This window comes from Dicentrarchus labrax, unplaced genomic scaffold (assembly GCF_905237075.1).
Source record: "Dicentrarchus labrax unplaced genomic scaffold, dlabrax2021, whole genome shotgun sequence".
Taxonomy (NCBI): Eukaryota; Metazoa; Chordata; class Actinopteri; family Moronidae; genus Dicentrarchus; species Dicentrarchus labrax.
This window is the reverse complement of record NW_026136722.1, coordinates 7,567,251-7,589,246: the sequence shown is the minus strand read 5'-3', so window position 1 is coordinate 7,589,246 and position 21,996 is coordinate 7,567,251. Positions and strand designations below refer to the sequence as shown.

The 21,996-nt window shown below is 42.6% G+C and overlaps 3 protein-coding genes across 3 annotated transcripts; 2 read left to right on the top strand and 1 right to left on the bottom strand.

The window, feature by feature from the left end:
* Nucleotides 1-540: 540 nt before the first annotated feature.
* Nucleotides 541-13,450, top strand: LOC127356154 (testis-expressed protein 2-like). Its single transcript, XM_051387691.1, has 12 exons — nucleotides 541-1,031; nucleotides 5,318-6,664; nucleotides 7,852-8,052; nucleotides 8,460-8,739; nucleotides 8,945-9,132; nucleotides 9,644-9,844; nucleotides 10,449-10,548; nucleotides 11,365-11,497; nucleotides 11,627-11,764; nucleotides 12,271-12,480; nucleotides 12,585-12,705; nucleotides 12,803-13,450. The coding sequence occupies exons 2-12, from the start codon at nucleotides 5,456-5,458 to the stop codon at nucleotides 12,947-12,949; spliced, it is 2,928 nt and encodes a 975-aa protein (XP_051243651.1). The 5' UTR covers nucleotides 541-1,031; nucleotides 5,318-5,455; the 3' UTR covers nucleotides 12,950-13,450.
* A 73-nt stretch (nucleotides 13,451-13,523) lies between these two features.
* LOC127356168 (60S ribosomal protein L3-like) lies at nucleotides 13,524-18,118 on the bottom strand. The gene is made up of 10 exons (XM_051387717.1): nucleotides 17,956-18,118; nucleotides 17,167-17,359; nucleotides 16,673-16,841; nucleotides 16,455-16,590; nucleotides 15,656-15,842; nucleotides 15,404-15,564; nucleotides 14,764-14,865; nucleotides 13,993-14,088; nucleotides 13,748-13,867; nucleotides 13,524-13,637 (listed from the first exon to the last, which is right to left on the bottom strand). The coding sequence occupies exons 1-10, from the start codon at nucleotides 17,956-17,958 to the stop codon at nucleotides 13,578-13,580; spliced, it is 1,227 nt and encodes a 408-aa protein (XP_051243677.1). The 5' UTR covers nucleotides 17,959-18,118; the 3' UTR covers nucleotides 13,524-13,577.
* Nucleotides 18,119-19,180: 1,062 nt separating this feature from the next.
* On the top strand, nucleotides 19,181-21,502 carry ndufb10 (NADH:ubiquinone oxidoreductase subunit B10). Its single transcript, XM_051387733.1, has 4 exons — nucleotides 19,181-19,538; nucleotides 19,854-19,992; nucleotides 20,939-21,078; nucleotides 21,354-21,502. The coding sequence occupies exons 1-4, from the start codon at nucleotides 19,391-19,393 to the stop codon at nucleotides 21,440-21,442; spliced, it is 516 nt and encodes a 171-aa protein (XP_051243693.1). The 5' UTR covers nucleotides 19,181-19,390; the 3' UTR covers nucleotides 21,443-21,502.
* Nucleotides 21,503-21,996: the final 494 nt, after the last annotated feature.

Genomic DNA, 21,996 nt, shown 5'->3' with positions numbered 1-21,996 from the left:
CAACATCAAGCTCTCTTTTAGCATGAATTTTTGTTTTGTAGAATAAAAGTGCAGCATCTGTATGCTACTGGGCATGTCCATAAAATGTAGAAGCCAGCAAGTTTAAGCCAGGTCATGCAAAGTGAGCAATTGTGCGTTTATTACCTCCCTGACAGTGTCTGGGCTGCTCCCCTGCTTTGATGGTCGAATCAGCAGGAAGCAGTAATCCATGCATACATCCTAAAAGAGCAAAAGCTGGCTGCTGACCTCCCTTTACTCTTTATCCCACTCCTTTCAATCCCTCATATCTGTACATGATGGCCAAGATTACAGATATCTCCCATAATTAAACAAAATAAATGTGGTAAAAAATGAATTAAAATCAAAACAATCGAATTAGGAAGGGATTTTGGACATATAGACAACTCATAACGTTGCTTATAATCAATGCAGTAAGTATTCTTGCTTTTAAATAAGAGTCTTTTGAGCGGTTACTGGCATGAATTTTTCCAGGTCGTAAAATTACATAAGTCTGCGTACTGAGGACTGCGGTGTCAGAGGGGCTGGAGGGTTGGTGTGTTTTAACGCTGAGCGCAGAGAGCAGAGAGGAGGAGTCGCTTTCTCAACTGTTGGCCTCTTGAGTCTAATCTGGATTAGAGTTTCCAGTCCAGTCTGCAGCCAGCAGGACTCCAATAATCACATTATTCTGTATTGGGTTGACGCCTCCGGGAGCGGGGAGGGAACCAGCGATGTCAAACGGTGGCAACGTCGCTGACGCGTTCGTCTTAAAGCTGAACTGTTTATTTTCGGGGAAATGTTTAAAAAGCAGTTCGGACGATTTCGCGACGAGGATTTTGCGACAATCTGAGTAAAGTTGAATGAATATTTGTTGCCCGCGGTCGGTCGGCGGTGGACGGTGCGCATCCCCGTGTGCAGCACACCGCACTCTGCAGCATCCAGACCACTGCAGCCTGCACTTGGAGCACATTTCTGAACACAAAACCTCTGACACTAATATCACAGGAGCAGCTGGTCAAACATGATAGATGCAGGTGAGTGATGTGGTTTGACTGATAGCAGCAGAGCCTCAATCAGTTCAAATGTTACACTGTTCAATTGTTCTACAAGTGAGGACAGGAAGAGCTCAGACTGACAATGTAGTGATGGATTTGGTATCTCTTGAAATTGCACTAGCTCCTGGGAGGAAAGCAAAAGCTTAAAGAGACTCATCTGAATGCACTAGTGATCTTACATTGTCCATTAACAGTCAGCATCTTTGAGCCCTGGAGATATTGTCTTAATGATTGGCATTAATGAGATGAAGTGCAGCTTCAGTGACGCTGACCATGTGATACCCATACAAACACACAGTCCTGTGCCAAATATATCAGTCACCAGGGTCAAAAGGTAGTTTGAGGCAAGGATTAAGCACAGGGACGCAGTTGAAATAGACGTCCTGTCTCTCTGTGTGGACTAAGTGTGATTCCAGGCTGTACAGACATGAACTCATACTGCACTCCAACTGGGCTTTCACAAAGTTCTGTCTGTTTTTTATCCCATTGACCTTGTTTAAACAGGATAGAAAGGCCAGGAGGAGGACAGAGTTGGACAGACGTGATTTTTTTGGCAGGATTTCAAAATCAGGGCATCAGGGATAAAAGTGGGATTTTCTGATGTTCACGTCATTTATTCGTCTTCCTTTTTAATCCATTTAAGTTGACTACTCTTGAATGCACCTGCCTCTTCATACGCAGACACACAGGGGTTGATATCACTTTCCTATGTGCCATTATCACCTATAAAGAAAGTAGTTTGCCTCTAATACCTTCAGTCATTAAACATGTGTCATAGCAAGTGATACCTTGTCCACACTTGTTTTAATAAATGCCAGCTTTATTAACTTTTTAACACTGAATGGTCCTATTGAGTATTAGCAACCACAACCAACCAAGTCTTCTACTCATACACATTCACTGCACATCTACTGTAGTTGTATCAATAAGGATGTGATCTAGAGTGGAAATGTTTAGTCAATTCATTGGTTAGTTGGACTATTTTGAAAAGGGATTAATCATTTCAGTCAGCTTTTAAGCAAACATTTTGAATCTACTTTGATTCCTGTGTTATTTTGTTTTGTATTATTAGAAAATTAATATCTTTTTACAAAACAACACATTTAAAGTTGTCATCTTTGGCCCAGGGAAATTGTACTGGGCATTCTCTTACTATGTTTTGATCAATACATGATTAATAGTCATTAGTTGCAGCTCTAATGTGACATTTCTTGTCTCTCATAAGTCAAATTCTGTTGTTGTCAAATTCTGCATCTCCGCCACTTGCCCACGTCTGTGGCAGAAATATGTGTATTACAGAAGCAGTTCGGGACATCAAAGATTTTGCATTTAGCTACATCTAAAAATCTCTTCATTTACTAATTACAAAATTGCAAAATCCGCTCTACTTTCCAGTCCCAAGGGACGAACCAGAAACTGGGGTTCTCTGGTGGTTTATCTTCCTGCAGTAGTTCATCCACAGTCCTGACTGGAAAGCTGCCAAATCCCTGCGGACTCCATATTCCACAGAGCAGCAAAGGTTTTCCTCTCCCCATCAGCATGAACTGATTCAAATTGACTGCGAAGTAGAAATTGATTAGGGTAATGCAGGGCTGTCTGGGTCAGCTTAAGCACTAGCAGAGCAGCACTTTTGGTTAATGAGATTTGACAAACAGCCCAGCAGGTTGGTGCTAAAATTAATATCTCTCTTTATAAACAGTGTGCAGAGAAGTGAAGAGATAAGGCTGGAGCCAACAGGAAAGTTAAATTATGCGAGCAACACGGTAACAAATGACAATCTGTAGCCTTGAAAATTGGTTTCATCCAGGTCAGGGCTAGAATGTAATAATGAGTGCTCAAGTCTTAGTTACTTTTAACTACAACTTCGACAACACTCTCAACTTCTTTTTACTTTTCCATAGTGGGAGGAATCTGGCTGGAGCTGCATTTGTAACAATAAGATTAAAAGAAACAAAAATAAGATAACACACTAAAACAGGGACAAAATTATCTTAACTCAGGGTCCACTTATTAGCTTCGTTGGGGTTGATAAGTGCTTGAATTCACTTTAAAGTGAAAATTTGATTACAGATAATTAAAGTTTTATGTGCATGTCCAATTAGTGTTGATGGTAAATGTAGTCAATTGCATACCTGCCAACATTTAGGTTTCAAAATACGGTAGGTTAACCGTAAATGTAAGTCATGTAATTTTTCCCACTGTGCCCTATTTTTAATTCAACCCTACAGGCTTTGCAAAAGGCATGGACACTATCCTGGTGAGCTGCAGATATAAATTTAACCTGTTCAGTCCAAGTCTGCCATGTGTATTTCTATTTTGTTTTGGTGAAATGTCGTCCTACTCTGACATTTTGACAGAGCCAGTCTGTTTATTCATAGAGCCCCTGCGAACATGCCCTTTGAATCGGGTTGTATGTTGCCAGGCTGCCGTGACAGATGGGTTGAAATACACTGAGTGACAAAATCCTTGTATGACGATTATTCATAATAAAGATTGAGGTTTGTGCACATTTCGGGAGTTCCACTGGGAAAAACACCAAAACGGGTTGGCGCTAGCAGATGGCCTTGAAATATGGGAGAAACCTGGGAAAATGTGTGTTGGCAGGTATGCAGTTGAAGCAAAAAATCCATCAGTGGTGCTATATTGACCAAGAAATAGCAGCAAAATCTATTCTTCCTCTGTCACTTGACATGTACAGTAATGTAGTTGGTGTCATGAAGAACTATAGGCTGTTTCAGCCCTTGACCTTGAAGGTAATGATATAGCTACATGTGAAAAAGAAACTTCAGGAATTTATTTGCTTGGCAACATTGTATAACTCTGATCAGCAGTGAATTTAGCTTCCTCAGTGGTCGTGGGCATCTGAAGCTTGCACACAATGCATCCTGTTACATGTAGGCACTGTCAGCACGGCTCCATGAGCAGGAGAACTTTCTCGGTCAACATAGAACACACTGAGAAATGTATTGCTTCAAATGACTACATTTACCACCAACACTGATTGGACTTTATTTTTGCCTTGTCTAATCGGTTTTGCTCTCACTAATATTAGTCTCTTTTCTACTATTTCTTCTCTCCTTCTCTGTAATTGCACTAAATGTGACCACTGAATTGTGTGTGTGTATGGCTGACAGCTGGCACGAGTTAATGTCAGTGTATCTGAAAATGTATCCGGGATTGAAAGACACACTGATTGCCCATTCATCAGATTTAATTCATGTTCCAAGTGTCTTAATTTCCTGTCCTAGAATCCTCTTTAATATGGAGGATTACAGTTAATCCACTCTGTCTGGATCGTACCATAGCTGTTGACTCTCAGTGAATTGGGCTGTGCAGCCTGCCTGCCATGATTCATGTCAGTGTTTATCACATGTAAACAAGCTGCAAAGAGCTTGTTACAGATGCATACCCTCTCAAAGCAATGATTTCCCAGAGGGAGTGTCTAATTGTTATGCTTTTGAAGGCGTAATGGACAGCGGTTAGGGTGTGGTGTACAAAGAAGCAGCTTGATTTCTTGGTTATATACATGACATGGAGAAGAGCAAGCTTTACTAATTGTAAATGAGCTGTAACAGATATTTTTATGGGAGAAAGTAATGACAATAAAGCCATGGTGTAGATCCTGGTTACAAAAACACAAATAGAGTTAAAGTGAATGTGCATGCATGTATATGTTTATCTTGAGTGGCAGTGCATTAGTTTGTCTCTGCATTAGGTGCATGTGTTGATCATCAGATTATGTTGTTTTCACAAGATAACACAGAGAAGAACCAGAAAACTGCACAAACATTTCAAATGACTCATGAGGAAGACCAGTGTTGTCCTGGTAATCTTGGATAAGACAATTGTGTCAATTAGCACAGACAAGGCTAATAAATCAGATCACTGCATCTAATTTGGGATTAGCTGAGACTGCGGGATTAATGTCTCTGTGCTAATGACTCCTTATGATGATTCCAGAAACAAAGCACTCATCCACCCCTACCTTACCTCAGACTTTATGTGAACTGACAGCACACAGTGAAACACACAGAGATCCCTGTATCCCTGCAGAGGAACAGTAAAGAGGAGAAAGGAGAAAGTACAGAGGAGATTAGAAGGAATGTTGAGAGGCGAAAGGGGAGAGGAAATTAGAAAAGTGATGGAGAGGACGGAAATAGGAAGAAGGTCAGACCAGCACAGGGACTTAAATGTTGTGTTGTCATTACCCATAAGGATGTTGCTTAGCTTTTCAGATAACACATTTTCCTTGTGTCTCACCACAGTTCCAGCATCTACCATGATGGACAATAAGCAACCCAAGAAGGATGTTTACAAGTCTACCAGTGCTAGCGCCATGCTCCATGTCTTCAGAGACTGCTGCTCTGTTTGGTTGACCACATTCTCACAGTAGCTCCTAGTTGATGGCCAGCATGGAAGAGAGCAAGCTCATCTTCAGCCTGGACCGCCATGATGAGGGTCCCACTGTGGCCTTTTCCAAAGACAAACCACAAGGCAGAAAGAGTCAGTCTGACCTTAGCCTCGGGATGGATTTGGATCTGAGCCAAGCTCACCGCTCCCACCCCCCCTTCCTGCCTCACTCCCCCTCATCCCCGGGCTCTTTAGCGGATATATCAGCATCAGCAGACCTGCTTGTCACCACCAACCTGGTCAAATCCTCCTCCACAGACCTGGACCCAAGTGAGAGCAGCTCTCTACGAAGCAAACCTCTGCTGAGCCTGGTCAAGTCTCTGAGCACGGAAATTTCCAGCCGGATTGAGCCAGAGGTCAACCTCTCCAAGTCCGACTCCAAGCTGCATTTGCATCCCTGGAAGCAGCTTACCCATCCAAGGATTCCCAAGACCAAGCCTGAAGCAGGAGGACTGAGTGAGAATGACGACTGGGTATCTTCTCTCTCCACAGGCAACATACCTCCCACTGAACCCCGGGGCAGCTCGCTGATTGCGGAGCTGGAGGACACACGGAGGAAGTTCTCTGTGGCCATGCAGGATCCACTGAGCATGCTGAGTAAGATCATGGGGGACGAAAGCCCCAAGCAGGGGAGGGCTTCTGGTGCCGGGGACTCACCAGTCTCCCAAGGCGGCTATGGAAGAGATGGGGGCAGTGAAGATGCAGATCTTAAGTGCCTGAGGAGAAATGATGGTGAGCATAGAGGTATGTGTGACACTCCTCTGCGAAGACTTCAACAGGGCTCCTTAATAAAGTCCTCCATCTCTCCAGAACGCCACACCCACAGCAAAGACAGCCATTTTGAAATCCGCACTTATGGAGATATGATTCAGGTGGTGGAGCTCCAGAATGGATCCAGAGGGACTCATCATAGAACTTACACCCAGTCTCAAGTAACTGTCCCAGGCTCATCACTGCCTCTTCACTGGCTCATCCCTGTGGGTCTTCTAGCTTATGGTTTCTTTGTGTTGCCCCTGCCCTCCTATGTGACAGGTCTGTCTGTTGGGGTTGCATGTGGCTTCATGTTGGGCCTGGTGGTGGTGTTCATGTTTGCTCCGCAACGGTCATCTGCAAGAAGAAACCAGGGCTCTCGTTTGAACAAATCCAGACTGCTGAACATGGATCTACTGGAAGGAGAGCTTACAGATCCAGAAATCCTAGAGGTAGTGAAACGTAGACATTTCATCTCTACTCGTTATCCCCCTTAAACATTCTCTCTCTCTGTCAGTCAAGAGCCCAGTGAACTCACTGCTACCTGCAGAAATGTGATAATTACACCACAATTCATCTGTGCTATTTGTTTGGACAGGCCTCTAAGTTGCTCATTAGTTAAAAAAATAATTGACATTTAAGTTCTAAAAGAAAGAAATAACCTGTGCATATCTTTTAAGCCATGTTAGCAGCAGAAACATTTCTATATCTATGGGTTGGACCACCACTGTTATGTTTGTCATGACCAAATAGCCGCTAAACTTATTATTACCACCAGCCTCACCTGTGCTTTGTGCTAATTAGCAAATGTCAGCACGCTAACACACTAAATAGTGACGATGGTAAAGCTTATACCTGCTTAAGATCAGCATCTTAGTATGTTGACCTTAGCATTTATCTCAAAGCACAAGTAAATACAGCCTCACAGAGCTGTTAGCATGGCTTTAATCTTGCACTCTATACAGAGAAGGCTCTACAGCTGCTCTAACTACTTCTTGTTTTGTTTACTGATTTGTCTGTATGGAAATGAGCTTCAAGCCCTGTTGTTTGTTCTGCAGGGTGAGAGATCAAACCAACAAACAACAGCAGCCATGTGAGTCATTGGATGGTACTAAAGATAGTGCTATCAGTGCTGCTTAATGGATTTGTTTTTAGGTAATTACTTAATAAAAAAACTACCCTCAAGCACAGGAGTTTCAGCATCTTAGGAACAGGTTATTTTGAAAATAGCTTTCTTGACAGCTCTGCTGAGGGGGAGGCTGGCTGTCTCAATAAATGCTGATTTGGCAGGTTTAAATAAGGTAAAGTTTATGAGGATAGACGAGTTACTAACAGAAGGCTGTAGGCTATTTCAAAGACTTGTCCACAGTGTTAAATGAGACAGATGTATTCTGCCGTGTCTCATGTTTCCCCTCCTGCTGAGCTGTATTGTTGCAGTTTGTACCGCTCACTGTGAATTTCATTTGGCTGAGTAGAGACGTTGCTAGATTTTCTGATATATACTTATATTGTCAGCTAAATGCATTTAAATATAGCCTCAACACAGTTTTCAGTTCAATTCTCAAAGGAAAAAAGTGATTAATAACTGACTACTACTTGCAATGTTTTTTTATCCTGTTGGGTCATAATTTTCCTCCAGGGCTGGATGAATGAAACACACAGCTACGACCCTGAGACTTTCCATCCCTCCATCACACACTCTGTCTATGTCACCCTGGAAGGCAGCCGGCTGCGCCTGGCATACCCACGTGCCAACATCCCCCGGTGGGCAGGGTTCGATGAGACCCCCCATGAGGCCTCGTTTTTGCGCTCACGCACTTACCAGCTGGCTAACTGTAAGGTTAGTGCTTTTGATAATTTTCTGGGTCGCAAGAGAGCAGCCATGTCCTTCAGTCCCTCAGTGTTAAAAGAGAGAGAAAAGGTGACCTGAACTCTTCACTCTGCACCCACATTGTCATCTAACACGGAGGTGAAAGACCAGAAGGATTACGACTAAAGTGATGATTGTCTGAATAAACTTGACCCAGCTACTGTCCCATTCGATTATTGAGGCAGGCAACAGTAGCCTCCAATAGGGTAATAGAATAATGCTAACACACAGTTTAATCAATGCGGGGAGCGCTTTGGCAATGGTCAACTGTCAACACAATTCCTGCCTCAGCAGGACAATACAAGAAGAAAAATAAAGACAAAAAGAAAATGACACTCTTACTTTTTCATTCTTCCCTGTTAATTTTTTTATCGCAGGTCTCCCTGTTGCCGCCCGGTTTGGCTCGCAAAAGGGTGTGGAACAAGAAATACCCCGTCTGCATCACTCTGGCTGAGGGGGAGGTAGGGGAGGACAGTGTAGTTGAAGGGCAGGAGGAGGAAGAAAGGTCAGAGAGACACATCGTCCCGGACCATCAGCTTCCTGTGACCCTGTACCTGTTTGGCCGCACAGGTCGAGAGAAGGAGGAGTGGTTCCAGCACTTCCTGTCTGCCTCTCGGGCTGGAGCCAAAAGCAGCGTGAGTGGGGAGGAGAACACAGGTAAGGATATGTTTCGGTTCACGGTGATTGGAAGCAATTCAGCGAGGTGAAACACTGTATGTAGATAGCAGATACCTTTTTGTCTTAAACAGCTTAGTTGTTAAATTGATGCAAGGACAGATTCATGCAGAGTTAGACTATTTATGTGTTTCCCCCGAGTTATATTTAAAAGCCCTTTCCTTCATGTCTTTTCTCTGCTCTTCAGAAACACCATGTGGTGGAGACGCTGTTAAAGAAACCACAGAGGAGCTGCACGACTTGCCCGGAGCTATGAAAACAAGGACACTATTGGACTACAGCACCTACATGACTCAACTGATTGTCTCACAGAGTTGCAATCCCATCACCAGCCCTTGCCATAGTGACAAAGGAAGCCCCACAACCCACAAGAAGGTCAATGAACACTTTTATCTAGCTTTTAGATCAAGTATCGGGCGTAGCGGCACGTGTGCAGATATCAACTTTGCCTCTGCTCTACTTACCCCCCTGCATGTCGTGCTAATACTCTACAAAACTCCCATTGATCAGAGCTGGTCAATATCAGCTACTGTTCCATTGTTCTGCCCTGCGCTCAGACCGGCCTGCTGGCTCAGCCAAACACATCCTTGCTGACTAGACCAAATGTCAACGTGTAGAAATATCAGGTGTCACCTGGCTGGAAGGATATTAATAGGAACTGACTGTGGTACATCTGCAGCATATCCGACCGAGCTGCTAATCCTGGTTCAGGTGGTTTTGGGATTGGCACCCCACGCAGAGACAATCTGTTCTGGTGTTTAGAGGTCGTAGCTGCATCAGAGTCAGCATAAATGGGGTTTGGGGATAGATAAGCATAGAAATGGCATTTGCACCTATGTTCTATCAGGTCATATAACCTTTCTATTTTTTCTGTTATTCCCTGCAGACTCAGAACGAAGAGCATGGATCTGGAGGTCAAACTGGAGCTGAGCCCAGTGCCGGTTCAGGGACAGGGGAGTGCCCTGCCGAGGGCCAGCCCACGTGGGTGAACTCCCTAGTGGGAAGAATCTTCTGGGACTTTCTCCGGGAGAAGTACTGGACCGATCAGGTGGCACACAAGATCCAGAAGAAACTCAGCAAGATCAAGGTGAGGGTAGATGAGGATGCTAATTTATTTTTCAAGGAAACTGAAGTCCTTGGGTGGCAGAATTGGTCGTTTGCACATTTTCACATTCATCTTAATATTCACACTATCATCAAGAGCATCATCAATGTCACACTGACTAATAACATGATGATACGACCTAAACATCAGCGCTGGTGTGTGCACAAGGTCAAAAGATGTGACATGATGTTTGTGTGTGTGTGTGTGTGTGTGTGTGTGTGTGTGTGTGTGTGTGTGTGTGTGTGTGTGTCTGTGAGAGAGAGAGAGAGAGACAGTCTGCTGATAATGCACTCCCTCTGGTTCCAAAGGCAGGAGGTGCGGAGTGAGTAGAGGAGCACTGATGGCACCGCAGCATCTCATTACTCATTTTCTGCTCTCCTCTCTGTCACACACCATCCTTTTTACTACACTATTTTACTCCTCTGTCCTTCACATACACCTTGCAGGTTTCCCCTGCCCGCTCATTTGTTTCAAGTAATTAACTACCTCTGTGGGCTGGTTTACACAGATTTATTTTAGAAGTTTTTATGTCTGACACAAACTCTGCTTGTCTATTAATAGAAGTTATTGTTTTGTCTCATCATAGTTGCCATACTTCATGAATGAGCTGACCCTGGCGGACCTGGACATGGGCACATGTCTGCCTCAAGTCCTCAGCACCTCCAAACCTACACTGGACCGCAGAGGTATGTTGCATTGGATAAGTAGCCTGCTCACCTATAACATGCTCTTGCTATTTTGATTATTGGCTGTGTCTGTTGGCTGGTCCAGACTGAAATATCTCAGCAGCTATTGGACGGGTTGCAACTAAATTTTGTACAAATATCCATTGTGTGGAGAGGATGACTGTTAAAGACTTTGGTGATCCTCTGACTTTGTCTTCGAGTTATTAGGTTCACATTTGTGGGTCTGATTAAAATGGATTACCATAAAAAGTTTTTATTCTATTTGTACCTGCAACATTTTTCTGATTCTGACCTTTATGTTACCCCTCAGGATAAACTGTAATATATTTTCATTAAGTTCAAAGCAGTGCTCTGCCTAAGTAAAGCCCCACAGGGCCACTAGCTTGGCTGTAGGCTCTTAGTTTTTCTTTTCTGTTCCAGTATGTCTCTGGAGAAGTCACCAAATAAGGTTTACCCAACAGATTTCTTCTCTCAGACACATCCCTGCAGTCAGCTCAGGCCATGATTTCATTTGTTTCAGCACAGAGTTTGTTGTGCCCACTCTTAAAGCTTTCCATTGTCTCCTGCCTAAGCGCAAGTGAACAGGATTAGCAATCCTCTTGGCCTTGACTAAGCTCAACTGACAATAACATCTCTGAACTATCCTCTTTTGGTCTAATGTTCCCTCTGCAACAACACTGGGCCAGACCAGATCTAGAAGAGATGTTGGCTCAGCCCCCAGACTATACTTAGGTGTTAGATCAAAGTTTGTTTAGAAATCTGATGCGCTTCCTGCTACCTGTGAGCTGTTTTTCCCTCCCTCCCTTTATCCCCCAGGTCTGTGGCTGGAGCTGGAATTGGTGTACACAGGCTGCCTTCAGATGACCCTGGAGACTAAGATGAACCTGTGCAAGCTGGGTAAAGACGTAGAGGACGAGGCTCACAGCGTTCCAGAGACCCAGCAAATGGGGTGAGGCCCATCTCATATTCCTCAGAAGATAAAGAGAGTGTGGAGGTGGATGTGAACATGCTTGAGGAGAATCTAATCTATCTGATCTCAGTAGTTTGCTTTAAGAGTTAACACTGGTGTGTTTTTCAGCTCTAAGCCCAGGCTGTGTATACTGGCCGATAGTGATGAAGAGTCATCCAGCGCAGGCTCATCTGATGAAGAGGAAGCACCCCCATCTGAGCCACAGGGGTCATCGGGAGATAAGAGCACAGTGGTAGCAGCTGAAGGGTAAATTAACAACTTTATTTGGCGTCTTCTACCACAGAGATCAGATATAACATGGATCATAGGTCACAAAACTGCACCGCATTGCAATTTCTGAAGCGAGTTGCACTTAAGATCTGAGGCCATTCAGCTGTTTAAAAGGTGAAAAAGGTTGCTTTTTCACAGCAGATAGTTTGACTTGTCAAGCACAGGACTAACCGATAATGTTAATGTTAAAGACATTTTGACGCAGAAATTAAAACGAAATGTAAAATAAAAGATTTTAGACAGGAAAGATAGGGAAACAGGCAATGCTAATCATAAACACATCAGTCAAATCCAAATTATTAAAATGCTCTTGCTGAGGTTACTGTCATAATGGATATGCAATAAATTGTAAACCAGGGCAGCAATCACTTTACAACAGTTTACACAGTCCATTGTATACTGGTTGGTATGTTTCAATCCCAGTCAGTTTCAGATTCACAGTCCTACACTGCATTTGTGCCCTCGTCCCTACTCTCCCCCAGGCACACTGGTGGCAGCACAAGTAGGAAGATCTTGAGGTTTGTGGACAAGATAGCGAAGTCCAAATACTTTCAGAAAGCCACAGAGAACGAGTACATCAGGAAGAAGATAGCTGAGGTGTCCAACATGCCTCTGATGCTCAGCGTTGAGGTCCTGGAGCTCTCTGGCACTCTGGCCATCAACATCCCACCTCCCCCTACTGACAGGATATGGTACAGAGTTTCTCTCATTTCATACAACAAATTCAAAGGTTTAAGTTCTTTCTATAGTTCTTTCTTTCTCACACAGTCTTTTTTCTCTTGTTCTGCTCCCCCAGGTACAGTTTCCGGGTGCCTCCCAGGTTAGACCTTCATGTGCGTCCCACACTCGGGGAGAGGGAGGTTACCTTAACTCACATCACTGAGTGGATCGAGAAAAAACTGCAGTGTGAGTTCCAGGTCAGTCCATCAGTGAAACGTCTTTCATAGTATTAAAAACTGGGACCCATCTTTTAATTATTGCACTAATTATTCATTTGTTGTCCTCTCTCAACAGAAAGTGTTTGTCATGCCCAATATGGACGATCTATATCTGCCCCTGATGACATCTGGCTTGGACAACCCACCTACATCCCACCAGTCCTCAATACATTCCTCATCCCACCAGTCCTCCATGGAGTCCCAGGATTACATGTCAGAGTAGCGCCCCTATGAGGCCTCAAATGTCCATGCAAAATAATTATGCAGCTATTGCCGTGAATCTTTAACAGATTTTAAGGCTGCTGCTGCTGCTGCTGCAGCTGCGTAGCGGCTCGGTGTTAATCCTGAGTATGTTCGCTGTTACCAGTGCAGGATAGATGCCTCCTGAATGCTGGATGCTGAGCACGGCAGCAACATGGGGACTGGGAGAATGGTGCTACAGTTCCCCCTACTGTGAAGCTAATTGAACTGTACCTAACACTGACAACAGTGAGAGTACGTCAATGATAAAAGATTGAAAAAAATGGATGTCTTAACTGCACGTCAAAGCAAGATGTCATTGATGACCACTGTTTTAAAAGAATTCCAGTTGAACAAACAATTCATCCATTTTCCTTTTGTTGGTTACTAAAAAATAAAAAATATCAAGATGAATATCTGATGATTATGTTCCATCAACGGTGCATGTTATTTCTGTGAATAAAAACCTGTTAAAAACTTTAAATCTATATTAATTGTTGAACTTAAACTGCATACAGTTAGGTGGAGGCAAAATGTCATGTTACAACAACAGACAGTGTATTTAAATCTGAGTTTTATTTTTGTATCAGAATTGGGATATGAGAATGTTCTTAGGCCTCCTCGACCAGAGGCTCCGGCTGTGTTTTCAGGGCATGCTTCTTCAGTGGCCCCTGAAGGTAAACCAAAGGTCAGTGTTAAAGCAGTGCAGAAGGATTCAAGAGTGATTATGTTACCACTGATAATCAAATTTCTGTGTGTGCCAAACATTTCTCACACTCACCATAAATGCCCTCTTCTCCTGGGCAGTCTGGAATCGGCCATGACCAAATTTGGAAGTGGTATCAATGAGTTTGAGCTCAATGGTCTCCTTCGACTTGCGAGACGTGTGCACAAGCAAAGACTGGAGGAGGGAGGAACACACAAAGATATTCAAAAAACTACATGTGAGAGAGTCTCCTCAACTAAAGTCAAATACTGCAAGCTGCCTGAAAGATCTATAATTAAAGTTTCAAAATCACACTGTACCTTTCTGAGGGTGAGGACGCGTTTCTTAGTCCCGATCACACAGCCCTTCACCATGACAAAGTCATTATTCACATCACCATAGTGGGGGAAGCCTCCCTACAGGGACAATACAAAGACAACAGAGAACCAGGGATGAAAAAAAGGGAATGAAGAGTGTTGAGGAACAAATTTGCCATCACTTTATATGAAGCCCTTGTATACATATAATGAATCATAGATTATTTTGTTGTTGTTTATTTAGCAGGGACAATTCACATTAATAACATTGCTGTAAATGCACCAGAAATAGCCAAGAGGCTATTTTTTTATCTGTAGTCCCTGGACAGATGTTACAAAGTCACCCTAAAAACAGAATTCAGAATCTAAGATTAACTCATTGGGAAGTAATTTATAAGCATGAAAAACAATAATAAAAATAAATTAAAATACTAATGTTAATAGAAGCATCTATCTGGACACCCTTATACTATTAAAAACACGCAACACATAACACATTGGTTTAATATGCAAGAGTATAAACAAAAACAATAAACTGATGGGTACTGGTAGTAATACGGACTACATAAGAAAACACTGTTTGAACTGTTAGACACAACAACTGAAACATGCAAAGCAGAAACACAGACATGAAAAGCATGCACACTACACATGAATCTGACACAATTAAAACAAAACCACAATAAAAGAAACGTATGCAGGTACATGATGGCAGACTGGCGGTAACCGATCCATTCATTCTGGTTAGTGCATATTGTAATCTTGGAGGAGTACCATGGGCGTAATGGACTTCTGACTGGTGTCGTAGTTAGTGGAGGCATTGTTCCGGATCACCTTTCCATCCTGGATGTGCACACCCCTACCAATACGGTAGATCTGAGGACACAGAGTACATAGGATTATCATGGTAAACCTACCACCATATATTCATCAGAGTAGTGCTTAGATAAATGGAAAATAAAAGCTTTTTTTCTCCCCCTAAGAACAGCTGAAGATGAATTCTTGTGGGTGAAACCTTTAAAGGTCTAGTATGAAGGATTTAGTGGCATCTAGTGGTGAAGATACAGATTGCAACCAACTGAATACCACTCAAATTCCAACTGTGTAGGAGAAACTATGGTGGTTGCAAAACTTGCAAAAGAAACGCAAAAGGCCCAATTTAGAGCCAGTGTTTGGTTTGTCTGTTCTGGGCTACTGTAGAAACATGGCAATTCAACATGGCAGACTCTGTAGAAGAGGACCCGCTCCCTCTGTAGATAAACATACGTAGCTCATTTTATGGTAACAAAAACACACAAATTCTTATTTTCTGGTGATTATACACTAGTGAAAACACACCTAGGCATATTATATTACATTTCTAGCAATAGATCCTTCCAAATGTTACAGACTGGCCGTTTAAATATCTGCTAACCTTCTTGTTGAGCTCAGTACGGTGGTTATAGCCCTTCTGTCCAGCACGGGCTATGGTGTATCCCACTCGGGCTGGATGCCAGGCTCCAATACAGGCCACCTTCCTCAGACCCTTGTGAGTCTTCCTGGGAAGCTTCTTTGTGTGCCAGCGGCTTGTCACACCTATCAGCACAAAGAGCCAGCAATCAGTATATATTAGATTACATTTATTTTACAGGACCTTGGGCACAACTAGTCAGAGCGTGTTTCAAACCTTTAAAGCCGTGACCCTTGGTGACTCCGATGACATCAATCATCTCATCCTGGTAGAAGACAGCAGAAACAGGCACAGCCTGCTCCAGACGCTCCTTTGCCCAGTCCACCTTGTCCGAGATGCTTCCCCCATTCAGTTGCACCTCCATGATGTGGGCCTTTTTTTGTTTAATGGGCAGCAATCGCATCTGGAAATGGAGAAGCCCATAAACTGTCCAGAAATCTAAAAAGGCTTTTCTGGATTAACTAACAAGCAGAACACATCTTGCTTTGAACTTGCTATGCTTTATAAGATGTCCTCAGCCCTGTCTTTTTATAATGAGATTTATGATTCAGTACAAGATCATCAATGAAATCCGAAGCACCAGGAAACTACCACAGCCCTGGTATTTAAAACCACATTTTGATTTTATTCAGAAGTTGAAACCTGCCCAGAAATGATAGCAAGACTTGGTTGATCTTCATTTTGTTTGCTGCCAACATAAAGGTTTTCCCTTGGTAAAGCCTGGGTGAGCAGCCAGGTTCAGCCCTGAAAATTATTTTTAACCTGCTATTTGAAACGGCACCCTCCAGTGCTCAGTGACAGAGTGTCATAGCCTGAGTTGTTTGACTCTTGGCAGCAGAGGCATTTGGGATGTGGCAGTTTTTCTTTCCATTGCATGTGATCAAGTCTGACACCTCTGCCCTTTTGCAGGAGTGGACTCGAGAGATTGGAGGAAATGTGGTGAATAACTGTTTATCATTAGACCAGTGGAGGGGTGAGACAACAATTATTGTGCTCTGTTATCTGTCTGGCCTACCTGAGAGTGAACAAGAACCCTGATTGCTGAACAGTATTTCTTCATCCTTTCAAAATCCTTGTCCAGCTGTTTCTTTCCAGTCTCATCCTGCCACTTCTTACTGTACTTGGTGAACGCCTTCTTCTTGCTCTTGGACCTGGAACACAGAAATGCTCAATTTACAAATAAGAAACAACTGCGTAGCTATACGTGCAGGAGAACAATGTGTGATCACGGACCAGTTTTTATAAAATCTGCGTCTGCACTCGTCACTGAGATGTTCTGCAAAGATGGTTTTGAGGGAACGCAAGCCACGGACGGTCTGAATGTATCCCACAACCCCCACCACAATGACCGGAGGAGTGTCAATAATGGTAACTGCCTCTACCTCCTCTCGCTTTGATTGCTCTGTGGGAGAAACATGGAAAATATTTATTTATATATTTATTATCTGCTGGGTCAGTATTCAGTATTATGTGAGTGGCATTTCATGGTTATTAAACAATATACAGAAGAAAGAGGCCAAAAAAATGCAAAAGAAAAAACTGTAGCATCGATTTTAGGCTATGTCTGACAGTTAATAATATTATAATGTTTCATACAAGTGCTTCCAGAAGTTAAACTACTAAATCTGTACAGAATACAGTGGGGTACCATGTCACACCTGATCTTATAAGGCCCCTACCCATTATACTCTCAAACACTCAAAATGTATATGTAAGTCCAGTCATACTGAGGCCAGTGCGGTGCATCTCCCTCAGAGTGTGGGTCATGCCAGCCTTGTATCCCAGGAAGGCGGTGAGGTGGACAGGTTGGCTTGGGTCATCTTTGGGCCATGTGCGCACCTTGCCCCTATGCTTCTTGCTACGCTTGTGGGGCAGGAACCCCATGTGTCCATGGCGGGGTGCATGGAATTTGCGATGAGACTGGAAAAGGACACACAGAGTCACTATTTATTTACATGAAAGTCATGGAGATATAGCCCAGATGATTTTTTAAATAATGCCACAAGAACTACAATTGTAGATCAAAAAAGACACATTAATCCTTGCCTGTACTGCAATAAAATGTTGTCCTATTCCTGTTTTTAAACAACTGTTCCCAAATATTCGTCAGATTTTCAAATCCTCTGATATTAAGGTCCTCCAAAAGTTGTAATAAAATGAAACAGGACATCAAAAGCATAAACTGTAATAGAGTCAAGTCCATTATTCTTCACGTGTTTCCTTCCTGTCCAAAGACGTGTTCGTACTTTGTATGCACTGATTTCTATGTCACATTCAACCTGATTCAGAAATCCAAGACTCAAGAGAGGTCGCCATGTCAGTATTCCATGTGGTCTCCTCAAAGGCAGCCATTACAAGATACTTTTTTCAATATGCTTCATCTTCTATTATAAAACCAGATGGTGACACACACAAAGTGACACAGCAACACATGCAGAAGCCAAAAGACAGACAAAAATACAAACCAATGTATCCTTTTATAGTAGAAAAGAACCAAAAATATGAGGAGCACTAACCATGTCCGCGCCTGTTCAGTCGAGGGATAGAAAGAGAGAGGGGCCAGTGCGGGTGTAAGGGTCATACATAAGATGATACACAGCGCAAGCTCGCTAATTTGGTGCGTGGCCCAGTTGAGGAGCCGTATTCGCTTTCAAACAAGGATATCTCTGCCAAGTTCTGTCAGGAGAAGACAGGGAGGAGGGAAGAGGGTAAACTCAGAAGTCTAAGGTGGTGGGCAGGCCCAGTCGACAGGAACCACATGACCAAGAAAGGAGAGAGAAAGGAAGCAGGGGCCAACATTCACCTGTTCTGCTGTAGGAGATATACAGTCTTTTCCTCTTTCTTTAAAGAAACCTGTTTGAAGACAACCAGGATAACAAATCACTGCAATTTGAGATATTTATAATATGTTTGATATATATTATATAATAACATAATTACAGCAGGTTTTCTCGCATTGGAGTGATTTGTATCCGAGTACTTCAGGAGGCAAGCAAGATGCTTATCAGAACTGCAATGTTAAATTTTAGATAAATCTTTAAGCTAGGGTTGAGTGGATGAATCCACAAAGTATCGATACTACCAATACAAAGTCTTTATTTGAGTGTCAATACTAGTGTCAGTAGGATCAAGACAAAAAAATGGATCCATCACATGTTGGATGACATGCTGGGAACATAAACATTCTTCTAAGTGCTGCAATATTTGCATCTCTGCTGCTGTTGTGTGCTGTGATCATTCACACAATGAAATTAAAATAAATGTCAGCATTTTAAATGCACTTTAATGACTAATATCGTATTCATAATTTTAAGTGGTGTAAGAAAATGTACATAGTATATAAAATAAATGTAAATTGTGTAATAGAACAATGGCCAAGCATCAGGGACAAGAAAACACTGAATCTGTCAGAAAATAAGCCTGTTAGATATGTATGATTGTCTAAAATGATTACAAAAAATACATAATACAGACAGAGAACTGTAAACAAAGTTCCCTAAACAGGAAATCATCTGCTCAAAAAGACTCGTTTTACACAAACTTGCAGTTATTGAGTTCTTTGGGTTCATTGTACAGTTTTCTATAATATGAAATATCTATAAAATATATCACTTAGTCAGGGGTCGTTGGTAACCAGTGGCTTTGCTCTAAAGTTTGTCAGCTCTGTACCACCACCTGCTGCATTTCCATAGTGCAACAGCTCCTCCTGTGACCTTTACCCTTCGACCTTTGTGTTTTAAAAACACTGCAAGTGGGCTGGTGCAAAGTTCTTCATTTGGCACAATATTTGCATTGAATAATAATTTCGGAATAACCAGAAGTATCAAGATCACCACAAAACTTTAACACATTAACGACCTCTATTTCGCCATTGCGGTGCGTCTTCTGCGCATGCGCCATTAGAGGAGAGCTGTCGAGGTCGAATTTGGTCTTGGTCGAAAGAAGGCAAAAATGCCTGAAGACTACGATAAAGCAGCATATCCGGAGCCTCCTCGGAGGACTCCGGCTGTGGACAAACAGACAGCACTGCCCAACCCAGCTCAGATTCTGTCTAAAGTCTTCTATTACACCGTGGACCTTCCTGTCACCACATTTAGAGGTAAGTGAAGCTAACGGAGCTAACTGGGCTAACAGGCTAGCACAACAACATAACATAGCTCACCAGGAGCCGCGTGTGCTCTACAGGCGCACTGTTGGTGTATTTAAACTTTATAACAATACTATTATTGTTGTTTTCTTGCCGGGTATTACATAAAATCAACCACAAGCCTCTGTTTTGTGGTAATAATAATGACAATAAGAGTCAGCCAGCTAGGTGTTGTGCTAGCGAGTGTCATTCATACGACATCAAATCACAGTACAGCCCTCGAGGTCTTTCCTGGGTTTAACTTCGTCCTGAACTCCTTTTATCCAGATACTATTGAAAGCCTTCGGGCTAAGAACAAGTTGGTCTACTACCACCAGAACTTCCGCCGTGTCCCCGACCTGACGGAGTGCCAGGAGGGAGATTATACCTGCTACTACGAGGCTGAGATGCAGTGGAGGAGAGACTAGTAAGTCACTGTTTGTTTTAAAGGTACGATTTATTCATTAAGATGGACGTCCATGCGCACAATATGCTCTACAGGTGCTGATTATTAAAATGAATTCACACATCAAAAGCTGCAGCTTCACTTTGTCGGCTGTTTGTTTGTGAGATTTTGTTTAATCACCACTATAACACATATACAGTGAGTAAATGGCAACTCATGCGTGTTTCCTGATTGCCTGTTTTGTGGGTTGGCCCTGTGTTTAAAATCTTGTTGTAATATCTTAGTAAGGGTAAAATTAAATGAGCATGAGGAGTTGGTTTGTGTACTTGATGTATACGTAAGGCAAAGGTAGAAGGCGGAACTGTGGGGGTCAGTAGGGACACATTGCTTAATTTGATTCATATTTTAGACAACTTTGTGCCTTCAACTTTGCTGCAACAAGTAAGATAACCTTAGTTTTAATCAATTTCCCCTTGGTGGATCAATAAAGTATTTCTGATTCTGAGATCCACAAATAAATATTTTTTCAGTTTGGTATGGAAACTGTCACCTAAAACAACTCCTTCAGGCCTTACCACCCAACATCAGCGGCTGAATGGTTGCATATATCTGCATCCAGGTTACACAGTCTTGTGAAAAGCCTTTCCAGATGGGGATGAGGCTTATATACTGCAGCTTATTTCCCCAGGATTTTGGGATTAGAGGGTCAACAATTACATGTGAGTGTAATGTCCAATGTCCACATACTTTTGGCCATGTAGTGTATGATGCCTTTTTTTTAGAACTAGCTTTAACTTTCATTGTGAGCCAACGGTGGGCAATAAAATGAAGTGCTAATTGCAAAGACTCAGTAGTGAGTTCATGCACCTGTAAGGTTGCTGTAGAGGTCAGGGTGCCACTATCGGCCATATATATATATATTTACTTTTGAAGAGTGTCATTCTGTGTTGTCTTCTTCTTCCTTCAGCAAAGTGGACCAGGAGATTGTGAAGGTGGTCCAGAAGCGTATGAGGGCCTGCCAGCATAGAGAAGGAGCCAGCTACAAGCAGAACTGCGCCAAAGAAATGCAGCAGTTCGAAGAGGTGACCAACGCCTTCACCTCACGCTGTAAGTACCGTGCTGCTGGAGCTTGGACGTGTGTGTGTCTGTGTGTAATAGAAAGAAAAAAGTGAAAGCATTCAGGAGTCCTACATGTGTCCTGTTACACTGCTGACTAAATATAACAATGTGGTAAATGCTTTGATCACACTTAATGTGCATTATTATACAAATGCAGTAAATTGTGCAACAGGTATTGTTTGTTGCATGTACATTGACGTCTTATGTATCCTCACTGTTGGCTACCACTAAATGCGTTTAATTCATGACCTGCCTCTTTCCAGACGGGGACCTGGGAGTGTACGCCAGTGCGAGGAAATGTCTAATGAAGCAAAAAGAGCGGATGATGGCTGCACAGGCCCAGAATGCTTAAGAACAGCCCTCCAACTATCTGGCCTGTGTAATAATTGTAAAATAAAATGTATGTGATTAATCATGTGTGTTAGTGTCTTTTCATCCTTGTCCTCAAAGTGACCCACCCATCTGTGACAGTGCGAGTGTCCCCATTACCAGTGTTGGGTAACATCACTTGTAAAAGTAACTTGTTGCATTAAAAGATTACTTCCATTAAAAAGTAACTAGTTCCAACCAAAAATGAAAACTGCTTTGCATTTTCTTGGACTTGTTGGTTGTTTATCACAGGCCACACAGCCTGCTGTATGTATTTATCTTTGAATGTATTAATAATCTGTAACTGTAGGCTGATTACAGAAAGTACAAGTAACTAACAACACAAACCCATTGGGGATTTTTGTTAAGTTACATTACTGGTTACAACAAAAATACACAAGCTACTCTTTTGGGCTCTTGTAAACAAGCACATACTACAAAGGGTAAATAGTTTTCCACTTTGATACATGACCTGATTTAATTAATACTCCCTCAGATATACTGAGGAGACAAGTTTGTCTCCAGTCAGATTTTATA

Excerpts from the sequence above, each read along its gene's own strand:
- LOC127356154 (XM_051387691.1), top strand. The coding sequence starts at position 5,456 with ATGGCCAGCATGGAAGAGAGCAAGCTCATCTTCAGCCTGGACCGCCAT. Across the intron at positions 6,665-7,851 it reads CAGATCCAGAAATCCTAGAG|GGCTGGATGAATGAAACACA; the intron begins GTAGTGAAACGT and ends ATTTTCCTCCAG. Across the intron at positions 9,133-9,643 it reads GCCCCACAACCCACAAGAAG|ACTCAGAACGAAGAGCATGG; the intron begins GTCAATGAACAC and ends TATTCCCTGCAG.
- LOC127356168 (XM_051387717.1), bottom strand. Across the intron at positions 15,565-15,655 it reads CAAGGGTCACGGCTTTAAAG|GTGTGACAAGCCGCTGGCAC; the intron begins GTTTGAAACACG and ends TTGTGCTGATAG. Across the intron at positions 13,868-13,992 it reads GCGTCCTCACCCTCAGAAAG|TCTTTGCTTGTGCACACGTC; the intron begins GTACAGTGTGAT and ends TCCCTCCTCCAG.
- ndufb10 (XM_051387733.1), top strand. The coding sequence starts at position 19,391 with ATGCCTGAAGACTACGATAAAGCAGCATATCCGGAGCCTCCTCGGAGG. Across the intron at positions 19,539-19,853 it reads TCCTGTCACCACATTTAGAG|ATACTATTGAAAGCCTTCGG; the intron begins GTAAGTGAAGCT and ends CCTTTTATCCAG. Across the intron at positions 21,079-21,353 it reads CAACGCCTTCACCTCACGCT|ACGGGGACCTGGGAGTGTAC; the intron begins GTAAGTACCGTG and ends GCCTCTTTCCAG.